We start from the raw sequence: 23,290 nt of genomic DNA, 5'->3' as shown, positions 1-23,290 counted from the left end.
CTGAAACATTTAAATTCATATGTCAACTATGAATTAAATAATATTGTCAATATTAAATACTGACAATATTTAATGTCTTCATTTTGAAAATACACCGAACCTCACTACATGTATTTTTCCATATAGAAAAAGATCTACTTTAACCTGCATTACTTGTGAATTTAATTTCTCTTAAAAAAAAAAAAAATGGGCGCCTGGGTGGCTCAGTAAATTCAGTGTCAGGCTCCTGGTTTCAGCTCAGGTCATGATCTCAGGGTTGTGAGACAGAGCCCCACATCAGGCTCTGCACTTAGTGAAGAGACTGCTTGAAATTCTCTCTCCCCCTCCCCCACTGCTCACTCACACATGCTCTGTCTCTCTTTCTCTAAAACAATTAAACAGACCTTTAAAAAAAAATAAATAAATTGCACAGCAATTCTTAAAAATAAAATAATTTAATTTAGCGTTGGGATAAAATGTTCTCAATCATACTTTTTTTTTTAAAAGCAGTTTTTTGGGGTTTTTTTGTTTTAAGATTTTATTTATTTCTTTGACAGAAAGAGAGAAAGAGATCACAAGTAGACAGGCAGAGAGACTGGGAGGAAGCAGGTTCCCTGCTGAGTGGAGAGCCCAATGCCGAACTCGATCCCAGGACCTTGAGATCATGACCTGAGGCAAAGGCAGAGGCTTACCCCACTGAGCCATCCAGGCACCCCTGTTCTCAATCGTACTTTTAAATGGTGAACAATTTTAAGATGAATTTGTGGGTGAGCCTACAAATGAGGGCAACCACAATATATTAAATGACATTCCAGCTGCACAAAAAAATGTTATTTATTATCTGAATATGAACAAAAATAAAAGCAAGTTTTTTTTTAACTTCTAAAATCTCTGAAGTAGTTGGGACATTTGTTTGCAAAGTCAAAACATTATATTAGTATATCTTAAATGGAAAGAAATCAGATAATGTAAGTAGTATAATTCATAATCAGCATACTAAACATTTATTTAGGGCTGAAACAGACATCAGAGAAGGAGACATATTAAATTATTTGCTTAGATATTTAGTTCATTTTAAGTCCCTTTTATAAGCTGCTTTTTAAAAGCAGAAAAACGGAAGCTCTTAGTTCAACAAGAACAGTTTGAAAAAATACCAAGTAAAAAACTAATACATAATTTTATTTAAATCTATTCAAAATTTTTAAATAATCTACCTGAATCCTCCTGGGCTTCATGAGTTTCACCATCATCTGTTACCTCTAATTCTTTCACAAAATTTGAGGGAAACAGTCCCAACTTGTTGTTCAGGGTTCCACTCCACCAGCCTTCTTCTACCTGAAAGAGTTCACAACTCAAAAATAATAAAAAGTTCTCTTAAGTAAAATCTTCCTGCTATGGGAAAATTAAGCTACATAAGTAAATGAGCACGAAGTTAGTGATTCAAAATAATCCTTCTAAATCTGTAAGAAAATAATGGTTAAAAATTATTTTAAGTAGATTAAATCTAAATTGATTAGATTTATCATATACAGGATTAGTCATATCAGTAGCACTTAACAACATTTACAATGAGAATTTGTATCAACTGCAATCCATGATGCAAGTAATTTTTATAAAAATATCAGATAACCAAGAACAAGATATTAATAGCTGGAAGCAGATAGCTCTCTTGTAGAATGTTATTCTTTTAAATACCACTGAGCCTCAATGTGAAGCCTAATTACTTCAATATTTGTAATATATTTCATATATTATTAAGTATATGAAAATTGAGAGTTGGAAGAAGTCTGATGAATGTAAGAATATAACTTCCCAAATGCCCATATAATTACAAGCCTTTTACTTAATCAGTGAATCTTAACACAAGTAAGAAAAAGAATCCCTTATTTTTAAAATCCAGAAGCTAGGCTCTCCTAAACACTTCCCCCACCTCAACCAGAAATATCCCTGGGAAGCAAACTCTCTAGAAAAATATTTACATTCACTAATAACGAGGTTACTAATTATCACGGCTATTTAATACTATTTAATAACTGTTTTAGAATAAGTAATTTTTGCTAAGGACACTAAAAGGTCTTAATAGGTAAGAGAAAACTATTCACTGTCAACAGCAAAACATGAAATATTGCTGCTAGAGAAGGCTCTTTACTTAGTTTAAAATATGTTTTAAATGTTTTTTTACCTCAGAATTACAAGGCAAATTTTAATAAGTTATTCATCCAACAGGCACTCACTATATATAAGCCATGGTGTTAACTGCTGTGAAAGACTGGATTTACATATGAGAAATCTATTTTCTTTAGACTGTTTCACTCAAGGGCAAACACTACGCAGATATTACAATATAATGTAAGAGGTGCTACAACAAAAGTATGAACAAAATGCTGTAAGAGCACAAAAGAAGGGTTTAAAAAAATTTTTTAAAAAAGGCTCCCCTAAATAAATGACAAAAAAAGCTGGATATTAAAGGCTGAATAAGAGTTTACTAGGTACAAACCAATCTAAAAATATGGTGACATAAAAACAAAGGACTTATTACTGGAATATATACAGCTGAAATACAAAATGGCTAGAACATAAGTTGTTTGAAGGAGAAACAGAAGGCAGTAAGACTGAAGAGTTTAGAAATTTTTTAGCAGACTTAAGGACACCAAAGGTTTCAGAGTTCTTCAAACTACAGTGATGGAGATATACAGACCAAACTGTAACAGACACAACTGAGGAAAACATCAGGAAACTTAATTGTCTTTACCTGCAATCCCAAATTGGCAGCAGTAGAGTAGTTAGGGTAAATAATGTTACAATTCCTATAAATTAAGGAATTCTTAAGAGGCAAGATAGTACAGCAGTAAAGAACAAAGACTCAAACTATGTGGATTCAGATTCCAGCTCCTCTGCATCCCATGCATACGGACTTGGGCAAAAATGGCTGAAACGAGATCTCCTATCTCACATGATTATCTACAAGGTAATCTTGACATTCCACCAACAGGTGGTCTTTGCCCCCACTGCCTTCAATATCACTGCCTTTTAACATGCTTGTACCCAACAGAATGTGGTGAAAATGACACTATCACTTCCAAGGGCAGATTATAAAAGGCTATTATTACCATGTTTGCTGAAATGTTTACACTAAGAGCCCTGAAATGCCTTGCAATAAGTCAATTATCTTGGGGCTCCACACAGTGAGAAAGTGAAGTCAAATGGAGAGGCTACCTAGTAGGAATCCACAGGTAGTCTTCGAGCCTTCTAGGTACCCAATCATGTTGGTAAAGGAGCTTTCCCATGATTCCAGCAGCACCCAAACTGCATCTTTCCAGTTGAGACCTCCAGACATCACGGAACAGAAGCACAAGCCATCCAACCGTGCCCTATCTGAATTCTGGACTCACGCAACCTGTGAACCTAGTAAAATTGTTGTTCTTGGCTACAAAGTTTGGGTCATAATGTTATGCAGCAACAGTAACTAGAACAGCCAATCACTTATCTTCCATGACTCCATCTCTTCATATATAAAATGGATATAAAAATTCCTGTCTCCTTAGGTTGTTAAAAAATTTAAAGAAAATAATAAATGTGAAACACTTAGCATAATGCTTCAGACACACAGCCTCAATAAACATTAACTATTATTATTGCACCTCGGTGGAAATAAAACAGAATTGTCTCATATATATACATTGGAATTTAATATGAGCATTAAGTTATGAATTATATTACATGATGTTATAACATAAAATCAATCCCTATAACTGTATCTGATATCAAAACATATACTTTGAAAATGGGATCTTTGGCTGCCAAATAAAAATTTTAATATTCTTTTAATAGTAAAAGAGATATGAAAAATTTTATCTACCATATTTTATAATCTCATTCTAAGATATTAAAATGTAGGAAAAGTGTATTTTGGTTCACATTTGAATGTGACAATTCAAATAAGGCAAAGCTTTCAAAAAGATTCTGTTTTTGTATCCCTTTGTTATGCAGAAGGTACAACTGCTTCTCTTTTACTGTTCTGAACCTAAAGTGAATTCAGAATTGAAAATGTTTATTTTTATTCTTAGCTACTTAGATTACATTAATCTTTAGCTTAAAAATTTTTATTCCTAAAGTTAACACATATATAGTACACAAATACCAGGTGTAGTAAGCTGAGTAAAGCTTTATTCCAACAGATAAGACAACCTTATATTAAGACACTAAAGATCCGTTTTAAAACCTGTATCTTAAAATTTTTATAAAATACAATGAAACTGACAATAAAAATCAAATGAAAAATTCAATATTCTTACAAAGCAGTTTTCTAATACCCAGAGCATCAATTCCAATTGCTACTTTATCTCTAGAACATGTTTGTTTTCCTTACCTCTTCACTAATATCAATAATATCCCCCACTTTCAGCTCCAGTTCATCCTCATTTTGTGGAATGTACTCAAAGAGAACTTTACACTGACGCTTCTTGGTCTCTGAAAGAAATAACATAGTAAAAAATGAGGTTAACAAAGACCATTAAAACAAACAATAGTACCTTTATTTACACACCATATTTATTGCCACTGAATTCATATATACGAATAAAAACAGAACATATAAGCATTCTAAGCAGCTAACCACAATCAGTTCTGGTTGGCTTTTCACCTTGCCCCATATTATACGTGCCAAAATATATTCAAACCAAATACAAATAAGGTACAAGGTTCCCAGCCATGAAATCTATTTATACATCTAATCCCACTACTTAGGCCAAAGTAAAGTATCAAATGCCAATTTTGAGATTAAAAATATCAACAATAGAAGACACTGTTGGCACAAAAAATTTTTTCAAAGACAAGCTGTTTTCCAAGCCAGTAATTTTCAGACTACTTCCTGATCAAAGTCTGGAAATACTCAAAATGCACTATTGTAAGAGTATCTGTGTTGAAAAGACACAAAATGAACAAATCCAAAATACATCTTATATTCTTCAAAAGTTCTATTTTCTGACAGATAAAAACCAAACTCACCTAGTTAAAGACAACAATTTTAAGTTTTCAAACAAGTTTCACTTATTCAGGTAAGTGACAATCATTTATAACCACATAGGCTTGTGGTTATAACTTCTTTCAAACTCTTGAGTTGAGAACTCAGATTCACTCCCATCTTTAAAACCAAATCATTAAAGCAGCTATGGGTAGATGATTAGGTATAACTGATTCAAGGATAACTTCTTGCTATTCAAAGTACATTCTTCAGACCAGCAGCAAGAGTATCATGTCAAAGCTTTAGAGAAATGCAGCATCTCAGGCTCCACCTTGGACCAACCTGCTTTAGACTGAATTGTGTCCTTGACTATACTGCAAGGTAGGGCCTTTGGGGACATATTCACAGTTGACTAACATCATAAAAGTGGAGCCCTAATCCCCACTCACACTTAATTGTGCACAAGTGCATGTGGACATACACACACGATGGCCATGTGAGGATACGGGGTCAAGGCAGCTACCTGCAAGTCTGGAAGAGGTCTCACCAGAATCCTACTCTGATAGCACCTTGATTATAGAATTCTAACCTCTAGAACTTGAGAAAATACATTTCTGTTGTTTAACCCATCTAGTCTAAAGTATTTTGTTACAGTATTTTGTTACAGGGTGCATTAGAATCTACAGTTTAAGATTCCCTAGAGGAGGGCGCCTGGGTGGCTCAGTGGGTTAAGCCGCTGCCTTCGGCTCAGGTCATGATCTCAGGGTCCTGGGATCGAGTCCCGCATCGGGCTCTCTGCTCGGCAGGGAGCCTGCTTCCTCCTCTCTCTCTCTCTGCCTGCCTCTCTGCCTACTTGTGATCTGTCTCTGTCAAATAAATAAATAAAATCTTTAAAAAAAAAAAATAAATAAAAATAAAAATACATTGAATCCTCTTTGCTCGGCAGGGAGCCTGCTTCCCTCTCTCTCTCTCTGCCTGCCTCTCTGCCTACTTGTGATCTCTCTCTGTCAAATAAATAAATAAAATCTTTAAAAAAAAAAAAAACTCTTAAATTGCAGAACCATTTCTCATTTAAGATTATGATTTTCAATTTCCCCAAGAGTATACCACATTCAGAAGTTGGGAAGATGATGCTAAAATTTCAAAAACAGCAGCAAAAGGATTCATGATCCATTCTGGTTCCATGCAGTTCCAGAAATTACATCTTCATGTTTTACTGCAGCATTTAAATTTTTCTAATGTCAAGATTTTTTTTTTTTTAATTTATCAGAGAGAATGAGCACAGGCAGAGGCAAAGGGAGAAGCAAGCTCCCTGCTGAGCAAGGAGCCCAATGTGGGACTCGACCCCAGGACGCTGGGATCATGACCTGAGCCGAAGGCAGCTGCCCAACTGACCAAGCCACCCAGGCGTCCCTAATGTCCAGATTTTTTGGTCAATTTCTTTCTCCAGTAAGCAAAGAAAATAATCAAATGCTAAAAACAGAGTCACTGCTGTAAGTTTGAATCATTCTTAAATTTTTTTTCTTATACTCAGCAATAAAAAATCTCATACTGCTTAGACCATTAACTGAAAGATTCACACTTTCAAATATTCTAGCTATACTGCTGATATACTGTTTGATTAAAACAATCAAAATCTTAGAAGATATTATCATCACCATCATAAGAAAGAACCTAGGTGATTAGGAATGAGGTTTCATGTCTACAATATACTTTCAACTGATTCAGTTTAAAAATGTGTAAATATGTGTGTGTGTGTGTGTGTGTATACATACACAGATATAAAGACAACATGAAAAACGTTAACAACAAACTGAAAGCATTTAAAATATTCACTGCACAATTATTCCTTCAACTTTTCTGTAAGATTTATAGAAAAAGAAAGTTAGAATACCCTACCCCATTCATTTGAGAAGCTGCAGCTGTAGAGGAGTCAGTTCAGAGTCTTTTTCCCCTTTTAAGTCAAAATATTTTATTATCAGAGAGCAGAGCCTGAGCTAATAGGCCCCTATTTTTTTTTAAAGTATGCTATAAAAATGTATAGTCAGTGACCATATTTTGACAGTATTCTGAATTTTCACTATTTTCTTTAGCACTGACTCAAAATCAGCAGGCATACTATTTGCTAACAACTGTTTTCTAGAAATGAAACACTAAAGACTGGGCATTCTGGTCAACTAATTTTTCATGCAGCAATATCAATTCTGTAGCAACTACTACTAGTGATCTATCAGTATCAATTTCAATGTATTTTTTACATTCAACATAATTGTTAAGTAGATGAAAACCACTTCTCTGAGAGTTTCCACTAATAAGAAATACAAAGTTACAAGAACTGATGTCTTCCCTCCAGCATAGTAAGAGTAGATTCACATCTGGCATCAATTTTTTCCAAATGCAAAGTTGAAGTATCTACTAATATTCCACACTGAATGAAATCCAGAATTGGGCTGCTGGAAGATGTCAATTATTTATTCTGTAAGTAATTTTACTCTACAACATTATCTCTGTTCCTGATTTTATAAGGGTCTCAGCAGCAATGAGATCACACCAGTTTTTGCTATGAGATGTGTGATTTTTTCTCTTCTATAACTTTAGCAACTTATAGTAATAGTCCTGGAAAACATTATTCTGTGTTCACTCTTAAAAAATACCTGTTTGTTTTAACACAGGTATTATGGTTAACTTACACACAAAAGCAAAGTTTCAATGGCTTTATGACTAGACTTCATGAAAAAGCCAACACTTTTTTGGCTTGGGAGACTAGAGAAAAACAGCTAACATGCCTAGTTTCCAGATATTTACCATAGTATGTAGCTGAAACTCTCTTAAGTTGCTTAAACAAAATTCAATACACATGCAGATTCACTTGTCTTGGCATACAGAGATTAGTGAACATTCACACTGCAGTGACTGTATTATCAATTTTTAAAACAGTTTTTATTAAGTATTAATAATACTGGATAGTAGTATCCATTATTATTTAATATTACAATATACCGCCTTTTGAATAGCTGGTCTATTTTGTGAATTAAGGATATGGTACAAACAATAACCAAAAAAGTCATATTAAAAAAAAATTAGCTTGCTTTTCCTGGAAAATCAGTCTGAAAGCAAAAACAACCTGCATCCTGTTTTACATGTTAGCTAGTTCCAAATGACCAATTTAGTCTTTGCAGCACATGCACTTAAAAACAAGTTATGGAGGATCCTCAGGAAAAAGTCTAAGCCTCCTGGCACCACTACATAATGGTTTTTCCTTTTACAAGAAAAAGAATTATGAAGGTAAAATTTAAGAGTGTTGTTTCCTATTAGGAGACAAAATGAATAAAATAATCATAACACTGAAGTCCTTTGTCTGGTCTCGACTTAAGAAAATTGTCCCTTTATAGCTCAGTAAAACTAAAGAAAGTGGTAAATGGATTTTATAATAGCCAGAGGTCATAGATAACTCTCCAGTGGGCCTAAAAATTCTCCTATGCACAAATTCCTATGCACAGAGGTTCACCTGTAGAATATGGAATACTCTCAGGAATCTGACCCCCAGTCTCTAAAACAGAGTCTGAGTGTCCAGAACAATTAAAACTACTGAAACTGTTCGCCTTCAGGCAGTAGTCTGAAAGCAGTACGGGTAATATCTAAATATTGTCTGTACAATGCATTTACTGGGAAACAACAGAGAATCCTTTAATTGGTCTGCATTACTGTCATGAAATTTTTTTTGATTTTTATGAAAATCTGTTTTCATCTTATGAAAATAATCAAAGGATGACAGAACCCAGAAAGTGAAGGTTTCCCCCAAACTTGACGGACAGTAGCACAGAAGTATCAAGATATAAGGAGACTTTATATTTGTAAAATGTGTATAAACCTAATTTCTTTACTACAGACTACTTGGTACCATAAGGGATTTACAGACCACAATATCAAAGAGACTGATCTAAGATAAATGTGGTTAAATATTCATAAGCTACTTATTAACTCAAATTAATCACAGTTATCAGTATTCAATGTCTCAACAGGCTTCAGGTCTTACTATGTTAAAATATAATCTGCTTCCATAAATGCTGTATTTTGTACATGTTTAATGTTTAAGCTTTTTGAAAAACAGCAATACCATGTGTCTTTTTGAGCACTTTCTCACCAGCAGCAAAATAAAACTCAAGAGATTAAATGATCTAAGGTCATAAGATGGATTCAAACTCATGTCTGATTTCAGATGTGGTGCTCTCCCTCTATGATAAAATGTTCTACCATGTTTATAAAGTACTAAATACCCGAAAGGACTCTGCTGGGCCCATCACCTTGGGAAACTGATCATTTATGTTCAGAGGTCTAACCAATGAAGAAAACATACTATTAAAATGCACACATCTATACTACTTAAAGATGAGTAGGCATCTTGGCATAAAATAAATTTTATTTATGATATAAATGGTTTTAAAATAAATTTAAGGCAAAGAATCAACTATTCAACAGAATTTATATGGCTAATAGAAAAACAAAGTCTCATATTTTAATTTCTAATTCCTAAAAATAATTGTCAGCAGGTCATGCTCAATTATTGTATGAAGAATGACTACAAGGGCCAATAACTAGTAACACATGAATATGTAGAAGTTTCTACAGTCCACTGCAAAAGGTTAAGCTAACTTTCCTTAACATAACTTATGAATAGTTATAAAAAATCCTTTATTTTGATTTAAACAGAAAAGAAATTATTTACATACTCTTCTTCATGTTTTTGGTTTGTGGATGTGGTTGAATTCCTCCAGCTGGAAGTCCATAGGTGCTAATTCGTTGTACAAGACTTGCCACATTCCCATGTCTTTCCCGTTTAATGGGCAAACTGTCATCCTTAGATTCTGTCTCTCTCTTAATTTCCTATAAAAGAGGAAATGAGCAAATAAGCAAACTAAGCTGTATTTTATTAAATTAAATCTTCAAATGTAAAATACCAAAAAACAGGTATAGTGATTATTATATAAAACATGACATCAAATTTTTCTCTGCCCACACATACCTAAAGAATGCAACACACTTTGGTAACAGTGACTCATGAATTTAAGTCTTACCAGAACTGCAGACACAGTTAAAGAAAGATAGGCTGAAACACTCCCTTCACCCCAAGATACAAAGAAACTCTGAGATATATAAATAATGAAACAAACAATAATTCTAAATCAGGGTGGGAAACTTTTTCTATAAAGGGCCAAATAACAAAATATTTTAGAATTTTTTGGCCATAAAATCTCTAACAGAGGGGCACCTGGGTGGCCCAGTGAGTTAAAGACTCTGCCTTCAGCTCAGATCATGATCCCAGGGTCCTGGGATTGAGCCCCATGTCGAGCTCTCTGCTTAGTGGGGAGCATGCTCCCCCCCCCGCCCCCGCCTACCTGTGATCTCTGCCAAACAAATAAATAAAATCTTTTTTTTTTTTAAGATTTTATTTATTTATTTGACAGACAGAGACCACAAGTAGGCAGAGAGAGAGGGGGAAGCAGGCTCCCTGCTGAGCAGAGAGCCCAATGCGGGGCTCGATCCCAGGACCCTGAGATCATGACCTGAGCCGAAGGCAGAGGCTTAACCCACTGAGCCACCCAGGTGCCCTAATAACAAAAATCTTAAAAAAAAAAAAAAAATTATGAAAAGAAGTATGAAATTAATAGAAGACAAATGGGAAGTCATACCATGTTCAGTGATTAAAAGCTCAATTATTACAAGGATATCAATTCTCCCTAAAATTGACACAATGATGCACTACAATTCTAATAGCGGTACCACAGATTTGGGAGAGCAATAAACTGGTTTTAAATTTGTATAGAACAAAATGCCAAGAACAGCCAGAATACTTCAGAGAAAACAAAGTGAGGAGGCTTTTCTTTTTAATAAGATATAAAGAAAAACTATATGATACTATAAGTTACTGCAGTACTGGCATAAAAACAGACATACCAATAAATGAAACAAAATAGTCCATAAACAGAAAAGCATGACTTAACGAAAAGCAAAGACAAACATGATGCTCATAAAACTAATGTTCCATATTTAAGGAGTTGGGAGAAAATGAAATTTCTACCTCACGCATTTGACAATTTAAAAATTTCTGTTCATTAAAAGTAACCATTAGAAAAGCAAATCACTAACCAGAAGATATTTTTCACATACAAAGTTAACAAAGAATTTGTAACTCTAGGTGTTTATATCTACCACAAGGTTAACCAGTTGTTACTCTCTAGCTGCGAAGATTTCAAACAATTTTAACTTCTCTATACTGTTCAGAATTGTTTCATGTTTGTTTTTAACAATGCATATCATCTTATAATGAGAAAAAACGTTTTTCATATTGGGAAAATTATTACATTGGTCAAGAACTGTGAAAAGTCATTAAAGTATAAATCATGGAAAATACAAACTATTTCACAAAACGGGCTGCTTCATTTTTACTGGTAATGCACTTAAGGAAAAATACACCAATTTGCTATCAATACATAAGATATCAACATAGGAAAATCTCAGTATCCGAATTGCACCAAGTATTTTTCAAACTAATAGAAGTATAAAATCTTCAGAAAGAACAGTACTTACAACTTCAACATGCTAAAAAGTATTCATTTTGAATTCTTCTTACTGTCTCATGAGTTGTCTACATTTTAAAAAACTAAAAGTCCTATCTCTGAGAGCTACTGTTTTCTAATACAAGGACCAAGAACTTGGCCTGACATTCAAATTTTGTTCCTCTAGGAAAGTAATTCCAATTTGACCAAATATGATTAAAAGTACAGGCTCAGGAGACAGAAGACCTGGGTATAAATCTTGATTCTATCCTGTTAATTGGCTATATAACTTAAGATATTTGTGTTATCTTTTAATAAAAAAATTCACCACATGAATAACTATGATATATTGACACAATGCTTATTTCTAAAAACAAAGCAAAACAAGATGAAAAACTTGTAACATATTGCTCAAAACCTAGAAACACTTTAATACTTAAGTATTCTCAGAGACAATATAATAAATCTTCTGAGGGCACAAAACATAAAAGGAAAGGGAGAATGCGAATTAGAAATATACAGTCTACACTGAACAGAGAAGACTCAGGTTTACAACCTCCCAAATACACAGTGCCAAGTAAGATGTTTAATCACTAGTACCAAAGCTCTAAGTAAAACTACAAATAAAGTTTGCTTTGAGCTCCACCTCCTCTTCTTCTTGGAACCTCTTCCTCCCACAATCTACCACTACTAGATACACACATTCACTCACTCACGAACCTAATTCTTCCCTAATTCCTGGCCTCACAGTGCCTCCAAATTATTCCTTGGCGTGTGTAAGCCTGACAATTCACAGACCTATAACCCTGGGGCTAATAATACATTATACGTTAATAAAAAAATTTTTTTAAAAAGAAAAAAAAATTACTCCTTGGCTATCACCTTCAACAGCAAATCTGATAGACTCCTATGAAGTGTTACTCAGGTGTCCAGAGTTTCTTCCTCCTTCTGCCCTCACTTCCTTTTGCCTAAACAGTCAGTAAATAAAACTGTTAACATAGTAGTATCTACTTTCTACTAACTTCACTTCCTTTCCGCCAGGAAATACAGTTAAAAAAAGAATCCTCATTTGGAAAGTATCATGTACTGACTAACTAACTAAGAAAAACTTTGAATTTCGTCCTACAAATGAGAAAAACCTCCTACAAAATAGGTAATATCAATTCAAAATTGGCCAAGAAAAAGACTGTGGATAATCTCCATACAAATAAGAATGCAACTACACTAATTGTTTCATAGAAAAGGCGATTTAGAGGGGCACCTAGGTGGCTCAGTGGATTAAGCCTCTGCCTTCAGCTCGGGTCATGATCTCGGGGTCCTGGGATTGAATCCCCTGCATCGGCTCTCTGCTCGGCAGGGAGCCTGCTTCCTCCTCTCTCTGCCTGCCTCTCTGCCTACTTGTGAACTCTCTCTGTCAAATAAATAAATAAAATCTTTAAAAAAAAAAAAAGGAAGAAAGAAAAGGTGATTTAGAGGAAGGTAAGAAATATAAGTAAATGAGAGGGGGAGCTAAAGTTTGGAAAGGATATAGTTATTCTTCATCTAGTAAGGTAACCAGAGATACTTAACTCTGATTGCACTAACAAAAAACAACTTAAAAGATGATCAATAAAATTCACAAACCACTTCTTCATGTTTTAATATATCTTCATAATAATTTGGTTATCTAATCATAGCCAGTACATGATCATAATCTGAAAAAAGAAAACAATTAATTTCTGTTTATCACAGAACTAAATAAACATCACGAAGAATAATAAAAACCAGATTAAAGGGCAAATGAGTCTTTTTTGTTTCTCAAATGAAAGAGGTCAATTCTAAGCTGAGTCACAGTCTTATGCTAATTAAAATTTAAGGAATATACTTAATATTTTGAATATATAACATTAGGGACTTCCAAAAGTGTTATGTAAAACTAGTACCTCCAACTTTACAGAAACATAAATCAGAAAAAATGGAAAAGTGCTATTACTAAAGATGTATGAATATAAGCAGAATTAAATGTTTATTTAGTATGTCCACTGTTCTAGCTTGGGCTGCATCCATTAGATCCATGTTTGAAAAATGAGGTTTTCAACCTAACAAAAATGGTTTACCCTATGCCTAAAGTTTTTACTTTGTTTTTTAGAATGTAAGTAATAGTACATAAGGAATCATCTATCTCAAGTCATTAGATTTTCATTTTTGTGTCTAAATTAAATCAGATAGTAGCAAAAAAACTTTAAAGTCCAAAGTGAAAGGGCCAGTAAGAGAAAATCTCCTTAATACGAAATCAGTATATACCTTCTCAGTGCCAAGATATCAAAATCATGAATAACAGATATAACAGGACTATTTTGAAAGCCTCTAAATTTATTCTCCCCCCCAAAATATGCTACTCTCCACATAACTGCTGTCTCTCCAACTTGGACAAAGGGCCTTCCTATTGCAATTGCCCCTCCCCCACTGGAAAAGGCAAAAGTAAGAAGAGAGAGAGAAAAAGTTATGTACATTCATAGTCAGTGGAATCCTACTCCTTTCTCTTTTTCCATCACAAGAACGTTACTGAGAGCCAAGTGAAGTAGAGTTGGAAAAACACTAAATAAAAAACTCAGGTATACTACACTGATTGAAAACACCCCCAATAATTTATAGTGGTCATATTTTTCACACTAGTTACATGGATTTAAAAATGTTATTTTTGCTTGCAGTTCTAGCATGAAGGGATTTTAGGAGAAGAATAGCAGGTAATGAGGGCTAATATATGTATGACTCAAAAGACATCAGACCTACACCGAGATCCTTCTCCCAAACCTGCTAGACTCCTTGAGGCCACAGATGACATTAACAAGCAGGCAATGAGTGCCAATCCAAAAAGCAAGATCAGGAGATACCCCAGAAGCCCAGGTTCTGGCTCTCAAACGTTTCAGGCTTTAATTATTTCTACAATTTGAAATACCTTAGCAGAAACAAAATTTATTAACTCCTTAAGAGGAAAAAATCAGAATTTAACTTTCCAGTTAAGTCCCAGGTAAACATTAACATGATTTATACAATAATGTCTTAAATTTAAATTTATGATTTAAATATAGGATATAAAGGGTTAGTTAAAAAGATTGCCTACAGATAACAGTCTACATCTACAACATTCCTAAATGCAGAAGGGTTATAATGAAAGAAATGTACTTTTCACAATAGTCACTTCTATATGCCTTGAATTTTGTTTCAACATGTATTATTTCAGTGATTCACAAAAGATTCAAAAAAAGATTCATATCTTTTTCTAGCATTGCCTGTACTTAACTATTTCTTTAACACTGTGAATACAGCCTACATAGGATTCAGAATATTATCAAAAATATCCCAAGTCACAGAAAAAATTGCTCTTAACCAGTGTGTATGTATACTTAATGTTTTACAGTATGTAACAAAGTATGTACTACAAAGTATCATAGCTATATACAACTTTGACGTTTTTATCTGTTTTTACTATAATTCCAAGTTCTCTTCTAGTTGTTTTCTCATAGAATGTGTTCCAAATAATGAAAGTAAATCACACACCAAATTCTCCCCTGATACAAAGCCAGCTTCCGAACTATTCTATTAAAGTCACCAATACATCTCCTAAAACTTGAAAACCTCACTGAGGTTTACCTAAAAAACAGGTTTCATAAAATAAAGGATTCAAAAATATAAAGGTAACATAAAATAATGTTACCATTTCCTTCATTTAAAAAAAATTCTTAATTTCAGTTAAGATTATGATCTCAGCACTGTGGGATCTAGCCCCACAGGTCTCCTCACTCGGCAGGGAATCTGCTTCAGATTCTATTGCTTTCTCCCATTCCCTTCTTTCCTCACTCACACATAGGATCCCTCTAAAATAAATAAATAAGCAGGTAAGTAAACATTAAAAAAAAAAACCTCTCTCCCTCTCCCTTGGTTTCCCCCACCTCTCTCTTTAAAAAAAAGTCCGCTAAGCATCTGCCTTAGCTCAGGTCATAATCCCAGGGTTCTGGGATGTAGTCCCAGGCTTCTTGCTCAGCAGGGAGCCTGCTTCTCCCTCTGCCAAAAGCTCCCCATGCTTGTGCGCTCTCTCACTCGCTCTACATGTGACAAGGAAAGAAATAAAATCTTAAAAAATAACAAAAACACAAAGTCAGGATTCTTCTAGAAAAATAATACTTAAAAAACAAGAAATCAATAAGATACTTCCAAACTAGCCACATACATCATCAGATCATCATCTTATTCCCAATACTGCCATTTTTCTTTAAAAAAAAGTTTTTAAGCACACTTAAAGGCTTAACCTTAATTCTGCTTAACCATTTAACCCATGGAATACAGACATAAAATGACAAACATTCTTTTTTTTTTTTTTTTAAAGATACTATTTATTTCAATTTCAAGTAGGTGGAGAGTCAGGCAGAGAGAGAGAGAGAGAGGAAGCAGGCTCCCCATTGAGCAGAGAGCCCAATGCGGGGCTCGATCCCAGGACCCTGAGACCATGACCTGAGCCAAAGGCAGAGGCTTAACCCACTGAGCCATCCAGGTGCCCCAAATGACAAACATTCTTAAATGCAAGGTAAGTTGTCAAACTACCCAATTTAAAAAAAAAAAAAAACAAAAAACAAAAAAAAAACACACACATTCAATGAGGGGTGCCTGTGTGGCTCAGTTAAGTCTCTGCCTTATGCTCAGGTCATGATCTCAGGGGTCTAGGATCAAGTCCTGCAGGGGGCTCCCTGCTCACCAGGGAATCTGCTTCTCCCTCTCTCTCTGCTGCTGCTTGCTCACACTCTCTCCCTCTCTCTGAATTTAAAAAAAAAAAAAAAAACTTGAAAAAAAAGATTCAGTGATTTAAATCTTTTTCTAAATGAGAAAAAAATGCTAGAAATTTAAGTCAAAATAAATATTCAAATGACTTTTATTCACTTGCCAGTTCTCAAAAATACTTAAATGTTAATAACTTTTGTTTTCTTGTTCCTTAATTACATCAAAAGTCTCAAACACTTTATCAGGCTCTGAGAACTCAACAAAAGGGATCAAAATTTTCATTTTAAATTTAAAAAGATGGGGAAAAGCAATTCATTTACCAACATCTGAGACATCTTCTATGAATATACCCACTTATTTTTAAAGTAAAAATATCATAACATCATGTAATAACCTATAATACAATCAGTATAAAGCACACAAGAAAGCTATATCAAAGCTCACAAATTATCATCCCTTATCCACACACTGTTCTGCTAACATTCTGTAAGTACAACTAATAAAAGTATTTGTTAATTTAATATCTTATTTCACTGATATTTCTCTGCTTTTCTCAAGAAAAATTAGCTATTACTACACCATTTCTAAAAGGAGATATTCTTTCTACATAATGAGTTTTTAAAGATAAGCATTTCAATCTATTAAAACACATACCCATCTATCTGATGGTTATCAGAGAGGAGAAGGTTTGGGGGGATGGGTGAAATAGGCCATGGAGATTAAGAAGTGCACTTGCCTGGTGATGAGCACAGGGTCATGTATGGAACTACTATATTACATACTGTATATCCAAAACTAATGTATGTTAATTAACTGAAATTAAAATAAAAACTGTAAAAAAAAGGCGTCACCATCTAGATTTCCCTCATGGAAAGATGGAATAGATAAACTGTTTCCTTATTCCTCCCGCTAAGTACAATTAAAAACTCTGGACATTATGGACATTACATACTAAAAACAAACATAAAAATATTCTGAAAAGTGGAAAAAAGAAGATGGACCAGCCAAGAGAGCCCAGGTTCCTTAGAAACTGGTTAGTGGGTCTATTGGGTTTTCTTTTTGCCTCAAGTATTCTAGACTGCGTACTGGAAAAACCACCAACTATTACTGCCAAACCAGCAACTGTTACTGCCCATGAGAGGAGAGGAAAAAAAAAAACCTCTAAGAAAAGCCTGCTCTCTCCAGAAGGACCAAGAAAAGAGTTACCTAGCAAGACTGAAATCAATCTACTGTAGTCAAATAATACAGAGAGAAAAAAAAATCAAACTAGCAGAAAGCCTGGACTTCACCAGGCTGTAACCAGACCACCCACTTACTACCACTACCCCATTTTCCAGCCAGAGTGGTGTCAGAGAAGGCCAACTGGAGAGCCAAACTCTCCCACCAACCAAGTGGGAATGAGTCTCCTTCTCTTTGTCAGTGGAGGCCACAAGGCAGCACTAAGAAGGCACACTAGGCCTTTCATCAAGGGGGATTCAATGGAGGACTAGTGAGCCTCAACTCCTACCCCACTCAGCAGTAATAAGGAGCTCCTCCCTCTCTGAGTGTCAAACAGAGAAGACTGGGGAACTGGACCTGGAGGTAACTCATTCTTTTGTCAGCACACGTTCTCTCTTTAGTAAAATACAGTTTAAATGTACATTCAGGGTCCTCAACCAATGTTATGATTTTTAAAAAATATTTTTACTGCCAATACTTCTACCAGGATGTGAACACAAATCCTCAGCTTTTAGTAACCGGTCGTGATGAATGTCGGCATTCTCTCCTTTCTCAGTAACTAAAACAACTTTCCAAAGGCATTTTAGCTGAGCCCCTTTATCTTCTTAAAACTACCTTTTCCATTCCAAATGACTTAACAAAAAAAAAAAATTAATTTCCTCCAGATCACTTTTCTGAACACATCCTGACTCCAAAAGCCATGTTCCTTTCCTAATGCCATGCTAACTTCTTGACACAGTTCTAGCAGAAATGACCTATCAAAATTAGTTTTACCACAAGGAGCTAGATCTTACACAAATCCTAACACATTAAAAGCCTTTTTGTTGTCTAGTCTCTGACACATAGCTGGCCCACTTTTAAAAGACTTGATCTGCTCCACCACAACCACCATGAATACTATAGATTTGGTTTAGAGAAATAGGCTAATCAAGCTAACTGCTTGTCCCCTTTTTTTCTCATTTTAATTACTTTCCTGTTTATTTTTGTCCTTCCTTAAAAACTACTAGCTTTGGGGTGCCTGGATGGCTCAGTTGGTTAAGCCCCATGTCAGGCTCTCTGCTCAGCAAGGAGATTGCTTCTCCTCCCCCTCTGCCCCACACTAGTGTTTTCTCTCTCTCTAGTGCTCTCACTCTCTCAAATAAATAAATCTTTGAAAAAAAACCTAAAAACCACTAGTTTTTTAATAGAGAAAACTAGAAAAGTTCTAACTTACTTACCTATTTTATTATTAACATTTAATTTAACAGTATGTGGTATAGAATAGGCACCAGGAAAAACAAAAAACTGTTTGCTGACTAAATTAACAATTTAGGTGATCTTCTTCTCTGATTTTCCCTTTATGAAATGGATGGGCAGTTCCTGAGCCAAAAAGTAACAGGATAAAATAATAAATCCATAATGTATCTACCTACAAGTGGAATTCCCACATTCACACTGAAGAAATTCATACTCTAGAGTAAAAGATCTTCAAGGAAGAACACCCAGCAAGCATGTGGGTATGGGGGAATAGGGGATGAGAAGTCAAATAGAGGTCTTATATCCTGACTCCAAAAGCCATGTTTCTTTCATAATGCCATGATATCTTCTTAACATAGCTCTAGTAGAGCAGTTGGCAACCACAACTATCACATTAAGCCTACTTTCCTCTAATTTCAAGATCCTTCTCAAAGGGAATGCATTCCTTACCTACTCTGCACCCTTCTGAGTTTTTCTGGCCAAACCACCTCAGAGATACTATCCTAGAACACCTGAATTAAAGTATTAAATGCCATTTTTGATCTCCCACAACTCATTTTTTTTTTCCCAAAGCACTCATGACTACCAAAATTACCTTATTCATCCATTTTTTCATGTTTGTCTCCTCCCACCATTAGAAAATAAACTCATCAAGAGAAGGGAATTTACCTGTTTTATCCACCATTGTGTCCCTAGCATCTATAAAAAGTCCTAACACAGGACTGTAACCAGGACTGTAAGAGTCCTGTAAAGAACCTCAGTAAGTATTTGAACAAATGAATAAATGGCGAACAGTAAAGAATAAAACAATGGAGAGGCACGGTATGGGGAGGATCTGACACAGTATTGCCACGGATTTTACTAAAACATAGCTCAATAAAAAGTGCCTGGGAAATCTGGTTTCTTTTTCCTTTTTTTATGTTTTTTGTTTTGTTTTGTTTTGTTTTAAGATGTATTTATTTCAGAGACAGAGAGAGAATGAGAGGAGGCTCAAGCCCACAGGTGGAAGAAGGAGCAGGTAGAGGGAGAGAATCTCAAGCTGACTCCCCACAGAGCAGGGAGCCCAAAGTGGGACTCAATCTCAGGATCGTGACCTACGCCGAAACCAGTCTTAACCGACTGAGCCAGCCAGGAGACCTGAAAATCTGGTTTCTTATCAGGGATACTAAAGAGTATCATTATTAAAAAGAATTGAAAACACTGCTTTGACTGCTGCAAGAAGAGACATGTGGTTGATGAAAACTACAGGCTTCAAAGACAGCTTACAGAGAAGTATCCCTTACTGGGGGCTAAAGTTGTTAATCTTACTTGTAATAAAGAAAGCTCTTATTTTGCTTATATTTAACATAACTCACTACTTGGACTACATGAAACTTTGTACAGAAGCATGTATTGTGTTATGCCACCCCTGAGATTTTAATGTTGTTACTATGGTGTAAGCTATCCTATTCTTACTGATACATTGGGCCTTCTACTTTCCTTATTAAACCTTGTTTTCAGCATCATTTCTAGGGATAGAGGTAATTAAAAACATGAATAAAACTGATTCCGTTTACAAAGTTACCTACAGACAATTTTACATGAGCAGTGCAAGTCCTGCTTCATTTTCCAAATATCTCATTATTTATATGTCTTCTGCATGTTCCTACTCCATCTCTGGTCCTTGCAACACCCTCACATCAAATCTCAAGTTTAGTCTTTGGGGGGTGGATTTGTTTTCATAAAATTGCATTTTGAGGAAGCAGTTTCAATTTTCTTCAATGGTCAATTCTAAAAGTTACAAAAAGCATTTAATATTGTAATTCTAACGTCTTTCAATTATGCTGATGCTACTGGAGAATTTCAATGTCTAAGAATCATTCAACTTTGTCTTTAGAGTCTTAAAACTACAGAATGTTAAAAAATGATCACATTTCTCCAATAACCAGCATATACTATATAAAATATATTTCTTATGTAAAAACAGGCTGACATTTGCCTATCACAGAGCTACCAACTACCAAGTCCTTAGTACACCAACTACTACCACCATGACTCTGGCCGTAAACGACATATTTATCCTAACTTTCAAAGATGTCAGAATAAAGTAAGAAAATGTATGGGAACCTGCAAAGTATTAACACAAATAAAAGGCATTGTGCTTATTAACTATCCCATTACTTCCATTCTCATTGTACAACTCTGATCTCCATTACTATACTTTATAGCCTCAACTCTCTCCTCTTTTCTAAAACCTTTCCTTAGCACTAAGATTAATCCATTAAAACATTCTATCTTCCCTCTCCTGTCTCTAATAACTCTGATTTCCCTAATATCTTTTAAATAGACTTAATGCCTTTACAGGAAACTCAAAATGCATCGTACCACTGGCATTAATACATACTTTTGGTCTTAAATCCCATTATACACACCCCCATAGAAAACTTTCATTCAACCAAAGTAGTCCATTATTTTTACCACAAAATACTTTGCACCTCTGCCAGACACAGAGCACACAAATTATACATCAAACTTCCTATCTTTAAAGGCCAAGTCAAATGTTACTTTCAACATCTTTTCTGAAAAATTTTCCCAAGATCCTTTAGCACCCATCATCTTTACCACATACCTGACATTCCGCCAAATAGGAACTGCAATTTATCCTTCTGTTTTCATGCTGTTATCCCCCCCCAAAAAATTAAGTTGTGGAGACTCTTCTCACCACACCCCAAAATACTTCAGACAATCACTAAGCATTTGTTTAATGCAGGAGTGTTTACTTTGTTTCATTTCAATTACAAAGACCCAAAGTGCCAAATATCAACAAGTCACAACTCTGATACTGAATCTCAAAGTTTACACAAACAAATTAAATCAGACACTTGACACTCTCTACTTTAGTCCAAAATACTGAAGTTGAGAATGAGGGAAGATCTGATAAAGTAGCAAGTTTCTTCCCAATTTTGGCTCAATTCTCAAACATTAGAGACCTGTGAGGAAAGAGTACTCTTCAGTATTTTTTTAATGTGGAAAAAATTTAATTACTGCCTAAATCACACCTATACCAAAAGTAAATCGAGATTGATAAAAGACTTACACTGAAAAATCAAAACTTAAAACTAATGAACAGGTTATCTTTAAAATCTCCCTGCTCCCAAGTTATACGTAGACAAGCAACAAAAAGCACTTATTAAAGAGAAAAGACACATAAACAGAAGGAAGACAAAGGACTAGCAGTCAAAATAAGAATTCACAGTATTCGCAATAAGAAGTACTATAATGAGAATAAGAAAGAACACGATAAAAACGGACATAAATATAAGAACACAAGCAAGACACAGGAAGTGAGCTCTCAACACATGGGTAACTTAAACTATGATTCGTGGCACAGTCAGGCCACTGCTCTTTGACCAGGGACCCCACAAGATCAGGGGAGACGCCCCTGGAAGACTGAAGGGATCTGTGGGGTTTGGAGACTCCAGGCGGGGCTGTGTGCCAGAAACAGAGATGCTTAATCACAGGCTGGGTGAGCTTGGAGTGCGGCGGGAGGCCAGGGAGACAGGAGTGACTGACCGCTTTTCGCGGAGGGCGCACTGAGGAGTGGGGCCCCAAGCTCTTGGCTCCTCCAGGCCAGATACTGGGAGGCCGACATTTTTCACTACCATCCCCCGTAACATTTCGTAAAATCGAAAATGTTCAGGGAACAAAAGCGCCCAAAAGCGACCCAAGCGGATAACATAGCCCAGCCCCTGGTAAGGGCAGTGCAATTCGGCCTCGGGCAAAGACACTTGAGAATCACTACAACAGGCCCCTCCCCCAGAAGATCAACAAGAAATCCAGACAGGACCAAGTTGACTTACCAAGGAGAACAGCAAAATTCCAGAGGAGGAAAAAGCAAAGCATGGAATTCATGGCTTTCGCAACATGATTCTTTAGTCTTGCAAAGTTAATTTTTTTAATGTTATTTTTTTCTTATGCTATATTTTTTTTCTCCAATTTATTTATTTTCAGAAAAACAGTATTCATTATTTTTTCACCACACCCAGTGCTCCATGCAAGCCGCGCCCTCCATAATACCCACCAACTGGTACCCCAACCTCCCACCCCCCCGCCACGTCAAACCCCACAGATTGTTTCTCAGAGTCCATAGTCTCTCATGGTTCACCTCCCCTTCCAATCTACCCAAAAGCACATACCCTCCCCAATGTCCATAACCCTACCCCCCTTCTTCCAACCCCCCTCCCCCCAGCAACCCACAGTTTGTTTCGTGAGATTAAGAGTCACTTGTGGTTTGTCTCCTTTCCTATCCCATCTTGTTTCATGGATTCTTCTCTGACCCACTTAAGCCCCCATGTTGCATCACCACTTCCTCATATCAGGGAGATCATATGATAGTTGTCTTTCTCCGCTTGACTTATTTCGCTAAGCATGATACGCTCTAGTTCCATCCATGTTGTCGCAAATGGCAAGATTTCATTTCTTTTGATGGCTGCATAGTATTCCATTGTGTATATATACCACATCTTCCTTATCCATTCATCTGTTGATGGACATCTAGGTTCTTTCCATAGTTTGGCTATTGTGGACATTGCTGCTATAAACA

At 35.5% G+C, this 23,290-nt stretch overlaps 1 protein-coding gene across 1 annotated transcript in view; it reads right to left on the bottom strand.

Annotated features, from left to right (window-relative positions):
* LOC122908966 (CD2 associated protein) overlaps positions 1-23,290 on the bottom strand; it is a 143,230-nt gene that overhangs the window by 76,547 nt on the left and 43,393 nt on the right. Inside the window, exons 3-5 of the mRNA XM_044252418.1 lie at positions 9,673-9,826; positions 4,349-4,449; positions 1,194-1,314 (exon numbers count right to left, since the gene is read on the bottom strand). Coding sequence (XP_044108353.1) covers positions 1,194-1,314; positions 4,349-4,449; positions 9,673-9,826 — 376 coding nt within the window. The remainder of the gene's footprint in view (positions 1-1,193; positions 1,315-4,348; positions 4,450-9,672; positions 9,827-23,290) is intronic.

The sequence above is a fragment of the Neovison vison genome, chromosome 1 (assembly GCF_020171115.1).
Source record: "Neovison vison isolate M4711 chromosome 1, ASM_NN_V1, whole genome shotgun sequence".
Lineage (NCBI taxonomy): Eukaryota > Metazoa > Chordata > Mammalia > Carnivora > Mustelidae > Neogale > Neogale vison.
This window is presented reverse-complemented; position numbering and strand designations above follow the sequence as displayed.